The following is an 11,074-nucleotide window of genomic DNA, read 5'->3' on the forward strand; positions in this document are numbered from 1 at the left end:
ACAGTAATGGAATGTAAAATAAAGAAAGAAAAACAAAACAAGACAAAAATACAACTATTGAGTCAATTATACACTAACAGCAGGAAAACTAAAAGTTGACTCACCATTACCAATGGGACGGAAATCAGTGATAAATAGAACCTACTGAAAAGTGAACATGAAAGAAACACCATTCTCCTGGTTACCACACTGTGTCTTTAAGAGTAAGGAACAAAATGATGATTTTTTATTCTTTTACTAGTTGCTTTGATACAGCTACTTCCAGGGTTGAGCCCTGGGAGACCTGAAATGATGTAGATCAGCACTTCTTAAACTTTGAATGGCACATGAATCACTAGCAATACTGTGAATCTACAGATTCTGATTCAGTAGATCTGAGGTGGGGCTAGAAATCTGCACTTGTAATCAACTTCCGGGTGATAAAGTATTGCTGGTATCTGCACTTCGGGTAGCAAGGGTTTAGAGCACTTGGGACAGAAATTACTGAATGAGCAGTTGTGGAGAGGAGGGACAGAGAGGACTGACACAGGCCAAGGGAGGATATGAGCAGTTGCTACTAAGGCAAGAGATATATGGAAGGCTTTTATATTCTTTATACTGTAGCATCCTTCTTCATGACTTCTCAAGCAGTCAAAAGAGTTTCACAAATGCAATACTATTTAGTGTCATTGGATTTGTTTTTTATGGAAAATGGTGAAGGGGACTAACATTTGTATCTAGGTTTGCTAGGGGCATAGCTGAGCATTGGAATAGATGTATTAGGCTGATGATTTTGGACTGTGGATTTTAAATCATTATACCTATGTACAAACACATCTTTATTAATCAAAGTAAGAAATATTTTACTCAACGTATTTTTGCCAATGATAAATAAGTTTGTTTATTCCTGTAAAATCTATGCTTTGAGATTCAATGAACTTTTGGAAAGTATCTTCTGCATCCTTTTGGTTGTGGAAGCATTTTCTCTGTGAAAAGTTGTCGAGATACTTGAAGAAGTGGTGGTTGGTGAGAGGTCAGGTGAATACAACAGATGAGGTTTGCAGCCAAATTCGTTCCATTTTTGAAGCATTGGTTGTGCAGTGTGTGTTAGGCATTGTAATGGAGAAGATTTGGGCCTTTTCTATTGACCAATGTCCGGTGCAGCTGTTGCAGTTTTTGTTTTGTTTTATTTTTGTTTTGGAGGGTTTTTTGCTATAGGGTGCATGTGCTCACTGGAAACACAAGAGACAGACAGAAAGAGAGAAATAACCCCCCCGGGGGGGGAATGGCCATGCCACAATACTTTCTCCATTCTCTTCTCGGGGTCGTGGGTATGCATGCACATGTGCCCAGCATGAGTTTAAGTCACCAGGTCTGGGACTTGAATCATGGTTGACTACATGGAAGTCCAGCAACATAGCCATTATGTCAACTGCTGGTCCTCAGGTGTTGCAGGTTTTATTTATTTATTTATTTTTTTGAGACGTTTTTGTTACTGGGCGCGTGTGTTCACCAGAGAGACAGAGAAAGACAGAGACAGAAAGTGAGAAATCACCCCCCAGGGGGGATGGCCATGCCGCAATCCCTTCTCCTCCATTCTCCTCTCGGGATCTTGGGCACGCACACACATGCGCCCGGCGTGAGTATAGGCCACCAGGTCTAGGACTTGAAACATGGTCGGTTACACGGGAGTTCTGTGACATAGCGATTACACTAACTGCTGGTCCCAGGTGTTTTTGATGATTGTCATTGATTTGATGAGCATACTTCTCAGACTCAATGGTTTCATCAGGATTGATAACGTTGTAGTGGACCAGACCCCACCAAACAGTGACCACAACCTTTCTTTGGTACAATTTTGGCTTTGGGAAGTGCTTTGGAGCTTCTTCTTGGTCCAACCACTGAGCTGGTCATCACCAGTTATGATATAAAACCACTTTCTGTTGCACGTCACAATCTGGTTGAGAAATCCTCCCTTGTTGTTGTTGTTGCATAAAATAAGGGAAGACAACACTTCAAAATGATGATGTTTTTGGTTTTCAGTCAGCTCATGAGCCCAGCTATTGAGCTTTTTCACTTTTCCAATTTGCTTCAAATACCTAATAGGCATAGAATGGTTGACACTGAATTCTTTGGCAATTTCCAATGTAGTTGGAAGAGGATCAGCTTCGATGATTGCTCTCAACTGGTTGTTGTCAACTTCCAATGGTCAGTCCCTATGCTCCTTGTCTTCAAGGCTTGGCTCCTCTGCAAAACTTCTTGAACCACCACTACACTTTGTTAGCAGTTCCTGGTTGGTCCAATTAGTTGTTGCTGTTACAAGTTGTCTCTACTGCTTTACACAGCATTTTGAACTCAAATAAGAAAATAGCTTGAATTTGCGTTTTGGCTAACCTCATTCCATAGTGTAAAATACATATAAAATCAATCACAAAGTCGTTAGCAAAAAAATAAATAAATAAAAATAAAGCAAGACATGCACGTTAAAATGATGTATACCATAACCACATTTATTTAAGAACGTATACAATATCTGATGGCAAATTTCAACAATGTGAGACTGCAATTATTTTTGCACCAACCAAATACATAGAACAGCAGAAAAAATAATTTGGAAAAGAACTTTAGACACTGAAGGGTCATGAAATTAGAGATTTGAGCAAAGTTTACTTAAATCTCCCGGGGACCAGGGAGCCCTACCTATCATCTGGATTATAATAATGTAATAATTATGATTAGTGCTTACCATATGCCAGGCATTACACCTTATTTAAATTACCACATCAATTCTCACAACAACCCAGTGACATATCACCCTGTTTGATAAAGGAGAAAACTGAGGTTAATGGCATGCCCAAAGCCATAAAGCCAGGAGATTCAAGAGTAAGTATTTTAACCTTGATCTTATTGAATCAAAAGAAGTCTCCTTTCTTGTTGGAAGAAGAGGAAAACAATTGAAACAGACTAAAGAAAAGTTTAAAAAAATGATTTGGGGATGACATAAAATACTCACTTTCATATTATTCTGATATTTTCCACCTATATATGTTGGGACCTGAATGAAATGACATTTTGAATTTTTCTAGGCTGCAGACATATCGTGTGGTACTGCTTACTGACTTAGACTAATTTTAAAAGGTGAAATCCAGTGGCGAGAGCTACACTGAAACGAAATTCCTGAGAGGATCTTTTCTCCAGTAGCCTCAATCTCCTAGCACTGCTGACATTTAAGACCACCTTTTGTAACTCCAGAGATAAATAGCTTTGCTGCATTCTTCTACGGAAAGGGTGAGTATAAATTGCTCTGTATCCCCTTTCTCCTGAATCTTTTTAAATTTCAGCCTTTTCTTCAATTAATGTTGAGCCGTCACTATACTTAGATGTATGATTTGAGGTTCATTTTATTTTCTCATTATGCATGTGAATCCTTCAGACCACAAAAGAAAGGAAGAACCCATTTTCTAATGAACGAGAATGTTCCGACGCTGCAGACACAGTCCCTATCTGGAGAACACTGGGCAAGGGCTCTCGGCTGTCATAGTTCTGAGACTTGTCTATGTTACCAAAACCAAATACACAGGAGAAAAATCAAGAGTGCCAATAATCATTGTCAATCAACACCTTTGTTGTAGTGGGAAAGTGATACTATGGCACTTGAATTTGGGAAGGGGTGTCTAAGCAGGTATTTCTTAGAGTTTTCTCATCTAGTTGCAGCACCTCCATTCAACTGTCCAAGGATAAAAGGTCTCTATGAAAACTGTCTCTGTGAAACTCACCAACAAGCACACAAAGATGGCTTTAGACCAAAACTAGAGTCATGGGGGCGACTTAGCTACCCAGTCTAAGGGGAGCTCGGGGGAGGGTGAGTAATCCCCAGGGTGATTCCTGGTGCTCCCTCTCACGCTGCTGTACACGGTCTATGTCCCAGTCAACATCTAAGTCCTATTCAGCATGGATCCCCTTCAAGCTCTACGGCATAAGCTAAACTTGCTCATCCTACCAAAGGTTCAACTATCAGGCAAACCATTTCCGAGTCTTTCAGTGTTCCATTTTCAATTCAGTTCCTAAGCACAGAGAACTCCAGAACAGATATAGAAATGATGTACCACACTGAAGGTGTCCAAGGATAACTGAAATTCCACCAGGATGAGAATATGTTGGTAGATATGCACTTATGCACTTGCTTCCAGGCAAATGGTTTGCCTGATAGTTGAACCTTTGGTAGGATGAGCAAGTTTAGCTTATGCCGTAGAGCTTGAAGGGGATCCATGCTGAATAGGACTTAGATGTTGACTGGGACATAGACCGTGGAAGTCAGCATAGAGATGAGAGGGAGCACCAGGAATCACCCTGGGGATTATTCACCCTCCCCCGAGCTCCCCTTAGACTGGGCAATCAAAAGTTTTAACCTGTAGTTGTAAAAATAGAAACAAAAAGAATAAAAATATAGTCATAATGGGCATGATGGTCATTTCTCCACATAGCAGTAAATGAATACTAATAAAATGTAAATGTGGGGAAAGACCTATGCCTATAGGTAACTATTGTGAAGGAAATAAATGCTCGAGAAAGATGGAAGGAACCAGAAGATGGAGTATTGGTTACGTTGCTGGATATGGCCACACGGCAGACCACGGTTCGAATCCTGGACCTGCCAGATTAAAACTCATGCTGGGTGCAGTTTGTGCATGTCCAGGTTCCTGAGAGGAGAATGGAGCAGGCAACATTGAGGTGTGGCCATCTCCCACCCCGGAGGGATAATTTCTTACTTTCTGTCTCTTAAACTCTCTCTGTCTCTCTGGAGAGAGCACACTCTCTATAGCAAAATCTCTCTATTAAAAAAGAAAAGATGGAAAAGGCATTTAGAACTATTCCCACTAGGAATATTCTACTTTTTCCATATTCTTAACTCCTGGGCAGCTGACTCAGAATTCTTTCATTACAATAAATATATTTACTTTAAAACTAATCATCATTCCCCTCCAGTGTCCTCTAGTGTTTTCACGTCCATGATTTATTTCCTTTCTTTGTAGGAGAGTAAATTATTATGATCATAGGTACTACTATGAAATATCAATTAACTTAAAATCAAAATATCAACACATAATCTGAACTGAGAATACATTATTATTGACGGTAACCGATTCAACAATGTAGTACATGTTAAAATCAGAAAAAGTAGAAAAATATGATATAATGTAGATTTTTAGATGAAGAATTCTTAAATTTTTTAAAAATTTTTTTTGTCATAGGGCACACATGCTTGCTGGAGAGAGACAGAGAGAGAGAAAGTAAGAAATCACCCCTCAAGGGGGACGGCCATGCCAAAATCCCTTCTCCATTCTCCTCTTGGGATTTGGGGCCATGCCAAAATCCCTTCTCCATTCTCCTCTTGGGATTTGGGGCATGCATGCACATGTACCAAGCATAACTTCAAGCTGCTGGGTCCAGGATCCAAACTGTGGTCGGCCATGTGCATTCCAGTAGCTTAACCACACCACCTGAAGGATTCTTAATTTTCATAAATATTCTTTTAAAATAGAAAAGCATAAATAGCAATTACTTATCACAATTATTTATGATCATTCTAAGGCAAGAACTTTGCATAACACAATAAGAAATCCCAGAAATATAGTACGGAACACACCATAAGCTGAAACTCTCTTGACCTCATTAGTCATCATAAATAGCAGGCAGGCCTCATTATATTATGGTTTCACCTTGGATTGTAATCCTTCTAGAGTAGAGTTCAAGAATGGATGTACAGTAAAGTGGGTAAACCGCAAAAGTACTCCTTTCCTCCTTTCTGTTTCCTATTTCTAAAGGAAATTTTGCTACTTTCCTGACCTTATTACCTTTTAGACTGGAAAAAACCATTGCTGGGTATTCTAATCTTTCAGTGACTACTTCAATGTTTTTCCTTAGAGGCATTTTGTCCCTTCATTCGATTTCTTCCCATCTGCAAGCAAGCATGTCTAACCAGTGAACATTCAAATGTGATTCCAGTGTTGAGATCCTTTCTAGGGATCTGAGAGGAGAAGCATGACTAAAAGAGACCGATGGAGGTGTTGCCGTGGTAGCACAGGTGGTAGTGCACTGATCCACTGTGCTGGAAGCCACAGAGCCAACTGCAATTCAGATCCCAAGTCAACCAGAAACACAGTGGGTACTTACAAGCCTAAGATCTTGACTTGCTGAAGGGCTTGGAAAAGAAGACTGTAACATAACAAGGCCCTGTGGAGTCTCTCTTTCTCTCTCTCTCTTTCTTCTGTCTCTCTTTTATGAAAAAAATCAACTTTTTTAAAAATAAGAACCCAATAGAGCAGCCTTGCACGCAACGGTACTTGTTTCTGTCACACACACACACACACACACACACACACACATGTGCATATATGGGGGGGGTCAAAAAGTTCATGGAAAATGTGTGCTATGAAACTACGATGGATGTTGCAGGATGGCCAGGTGGTGCAGTGGTAAAACAAAATGCTCTGCAAAGGCAATCCCACATGGGAAGGCTCCCAGTTCAAGTCCAGAGACCTCCCTGAGTACATTGGTTGTACACTTACCCATGATTCAGGGCTAGTGGTAGCCTGGGGGTTGATTGAGGTATCAAGATTCTGTTATGGGTTCTCTCTCTTTCACGCATAGAACAAATAAATACATTTTATTTTTAATTTAAAAAGGCACTGGTGAGACCAGCAGATGGTGTAATGGTTATATCGCTGGATTCTTACATGGCCAACTGCAGTTCAAGTCCTGGACTTGATGGCTTGAAACTAATGCTGGGTGGGCATGTATGTGTGTGCATGTCCAAGATCCTTAGAGGAGAGTGGAGGAGAAGGGATTGAGATGTGGCCATCCTCCCTGGGGATGTGTGGGGTAGAGAGATGTGTTTATTTCTGGTTGGTCTGGTTGCCAGCTCTTTAGAGAAGTAGAGTATTGTATTTTCTGTCATTGTGCTTCTTTTCTTCTTAAGAGTAATTTCTTATAGTTCTTTAGTATACATTCTCATATCTGATGTTGTATTAGAATGGGGCCTTTGTTTTCTAATTTTAACCAGTCACTGTCCCACCGGGTGGCACAGTGGATAACATACTGAATTGTAATACTGGAGGCCATATACCAACTGGTTTGTATCCCTAGCCCTGTTGGCCTGGAACATTTTGAGTATTTGTTTGCACATGTGCCCAAGATTCTGATGGGTTGACGGGGATTGCAGCATGAGGATACCCTCTCTCTCTCTCTCTCTCTCTCATGCATATATGCACACACTGTCTATCATGAATTAAAAAAAAAATTTTTTTAATTCTCACTTTCTCTCTGGTGAGTGCACACACCCTATAGAAAAAATTTCTCTTAAAAAAAGGGCACTGACTCCATGGACTATTGGTTAAGAGAACCAGAGCCCATATAGCTAACAGATGGTTCAAATCCCAGCCCTGGCCTCAATGTGTTTTTCCAGACATGTGTTGGTGCACGTTCCAAATCCTAACAGGATGGAGAACCAAAAAAGGGATTGTGGCATGACCATGCCATGCTTTTTCCCTTTCTTTCTTTTTTTTTTTTTTCTCTTTCTGGTAAACCCATATGCTTATACTCTGGAAAATGACAAATAAAATGTAAACAAATAAGTTGTCTATATAGTTGTCCTAGAATTAGGATGGTCATAAAATAAATGAAGAAAAAGAAAAAAATATTGGTTCAAAAATTGTTTACACCAAAAGAATTTTGGATTTTAATTTCATTTTTCCCACAAACTTTTTTTTTAGAGAGATTTTTGCAATAGGGCACCTGTGCTTGCCAGAAAGACAGAGAGAAAGAAAGTGAGAAATCACCCCCTGGGGGGATGGCCATGCCACAATTCCCTTTCCTCCACTCTCCTCCTGGGATTTTAGTGACACATGCATATGCCCTGGGCATGAGTTTCATGACTCTTTGTCCAGGACTTGAACCATGGTCAGCCATGTGAGAGTCCAGTACCCCAACCACTATGCCACCTGCAGCTCTCTCAAACATTTTGAAGCACTTTCATATATATATATTCATAAATATATACACACATATACAAATATACTATACATATACACACATACACTTACATATGATATATATGAGGGGGGGCTTCAAAAAGTTCATGGAAACACATATTATGAAAAACTACAAATAGATTTAAAATTTGTTTTGCACTAAAATAAACTCACAATTTTAAAGAGCTATTTAATTTAATTTAATGTAGTTATTATTTTTTCAAAGAGAGATTATTGTTATAGGGTGCGTATGCTCACCAGAGAAGCAGAGAGAGACAGAGAAACAACAGGCGAGAAGTGACCCCCCAGGGGAATGGTCACACTGCAATCCCTTCTCCATTCTCAAGATTTTGGGTATACATGCACACTTGCCTGGTGTTTTTTAAGCCATCCTGTCCAGAACTGGAACTGCCTTTGACTACATGGAGTCCAGTGACGTAACTGTAACGCCATCTACTGGTCCATATTATTATTATTTTTAAAATTTGCTGTAGGGTACATGAGCACACCAGAAATAGAGAGGGAAAGTGAGAAAACAAGTCACCAGGTATGGGACTTGAATTGAGGTTGGCCATGTGGGAGGGAGTCCAGTGCCTTTAACCACCACGCCACCTGCTGGGCCCAATAAACTCATACTTTAATTCTGTTTTTCCATAAAGTTTTGAGCTCTGTGTGTGTGCATGTGTGTGTGTACAGCCAGGTACTTTTTTGGGAGGTGGGGAATGAGTTTTCATTCACTGTTTGTTAAATGTTGGAATTCCTGCTCTACTTTTCCCATCTTTAGGGTAAAATACAGGTCCATCATTTCTCATATGAAAAGCTTGAAGTATGGGGCTATGGGGCATATAGGCGCTCAGTAAACATTTGTAGACCGATTAGTTTCCCATTTAGTTAAGACTTTTCTATATTGGGGAACGCAGACTTTTCCAAATATTTGAAAGACACTATGATGCGTATACTATAAATTACACAACACCCAACAGGATCTGTGATTGCATATTTATTCACACTAAGTGAGAAACATCAAAGCCATGAAGAGCCTCACATCAATTTGAAATATGTTTTCCCACTAAATGAGTTTGCTACAAACTTACAAGAAGAAAAACACATCTTTTTGTCTTGAGAACGTTTTGCATTTTGAAACTGAAAGTTAGGGGCCAGGAGGTGGCACAGTGGTTACCATGCTGGACTCCCACACAGCTGACTGAGGTTTAAGTCCCAGACCTGGCTTGCTTTTTTTTTTCTCTCTCTCTCTCTCTCCCTCTCTCTCTCTCACACACACACACATGCGCGCGTGTGTGCGCACACACACGCCCCATAGCAAAAAAAGAAAGAATAATAATAAATAAAATTAATAAATACGATAGAGGGGTAAGAGCGGTAGATCTGTATTATGTTGTGCAAATTCTCGAAACAATAGCATAGTGAAATAGCATGAAGAATGATGAAGTAAAATACATAGTTGAGAACAAGTCAGAAAAACGAGGTAAAACAAGTGAGAGGTAGGGCAGGGGGTGAGGAGATAGAACAAAGACAGAGACAAACATAAATTGGTTAGCAAGGAAATTTCCTAAAGGCAACCTGATAGAATTTTGAGGGAAAAAAAATATTTCTTTATAACTTTCATATCATAGTCAAGACATTTCCTTAAAGAATATTTTTTGAATGTACATTATACAGTCACACACCTCAGCCCAGGTAAAGGAAAAATATCACAAGCCTGCCTCTCCCACTCCCGCACTTAATCGAATCGTCCTAGTTTATAGGTTTTTCAGTGGGACTGTGTCTAAGAAGCACTTGAGCTCCTTTGTATTTAGCTGGGAGGCCAAAAAACCCGCTGAAGTTCGGGGTTAAAGACCTCTGAGTGCTCTAGGCATTCTTCATTCAGAGTCCTGCAATAATTAGCATGATAATGATTGAGAAGTGGGGGGAAAGTTGCCAGTTCCCTGAATTGCAAATGTAAGAAAACCTAGGGGTTTTATTTCGATTTGGATTGGCTCTTATTCTCCAGTTATTTGACACTAACTCCATTGTTTCTTACACTCAGAATGTTACTTTGGGTCAAAATGTGGCCAGCCTATGGAAAGATGTGGTTAGAAGGGCAAACATGTTATCAACAAAACGTAGGAAATCCTGGAGTGTTGAGGATATTTTATAAGAGGGAGAGGGTATATTTTCAATTCTTCAGATCTTAACCTCTATTTTGAATGTCCCACAAATTTTTGCAGGTGGTAAATGATTTGGAAACATTCCGCCGCCTCCCCCCCTGCCACAGAAATACAGTGACTTATGTAATAAATTGTTTCCTTATAGAAAAGATAGGAAGTAGTCAAAGAGATACCAAAGACTGATAACCCGCCAATCATATGCTACCCTACTCAAGTATAGACTTCCGATTTCAATTTGAAGGGGTATTTATTCTTCAAGTATAAAAGTAATAATAAAATGTTTCCTTAAGAACCAGGACAGAGTCCTGTTATGCTGAGCCCTTAGCCCAGAGCGCACAGTAGGTGCTCAATAAACATTTGTAGACTGATTAGTTTCCCATTTAGTTAAGACATAACACTTTGCTTATTCAGGCCCTGAGCTACACCTTGCCAGGGAACAAAGACCACTCACTTAACACCCAAGGAAGGATTGAGAACCAGCTTGGCATAGGGCAAAGCGGAATGAATAAAGCCTTTAGCCAACAGGCCGAGGGCAGAGCAGCGGAGGTACAGATAAGGTTTACTTCACATTTCGCAGCTCTCCTTCTCACTTTAGCGCCTGCGTTTTCGGAGCAAACGCCCTTCAAAGGCAGCGCAAAAGCAGGCGAGCGCAGAGAACAGACGCGGTAGCAGGCTTGGAAACAAAGTGAAGAAACTGGGAAATCCGAGGGAGCAGGGATGGACGGGGGGCTCTGATCTCCCGGGTTTGGGAAGGGGATGAACTGCCTTTAGTCTTTCCTCCTCCTTCCAAATCCCTGGGGATGTGAAATTGGCCGGGGGAGGGGACGACGTAATTCGGAGAGAGGACCTCTCTCTGCTCCCCCAGCCACAGCCTAGGAAAGCAGGAATCCCCATCTG

General features: G+C 40.4%; 1 protein-coding gene across 1 annotated transcript in view; it reads left to right on the forward strand.

The window, feature by feature from the left end:
- The first annotated feature begins 10,678 nt into the window (after nt 1-10,678).
- TMEM47 (transmembrane protein 47) overlaps nt 10,679-11,074 on the forward strand; it is a 35,635-nt gene continuing 35,239 nt past the window's right edge. Inside the window, exon 1 of the mRNA XM_014582231.2 lies at nt 10,679-10,842. Coding sequence (XP_014437717.2) covers nt 10,679-10,842 — 164 coding nt within the window. The remainder of the gene's footprint in view (nt 10,843-11,074) is intronic.

This window comes from Tupaia chinensis, unplaced genomic scaffold (genome assembly GCF_000334495.1).
Source record: "Tupaia chinensis unplaced genomic scaffold, TupChi_1.0 Scaffold142961_1, whole genome shotgun sequence".
NCBI lineage: Eukaryota > Metazoa > Chordata > Mammalia > Scandentia > Tupaiidae > Tupaia > Tupaia belangeri.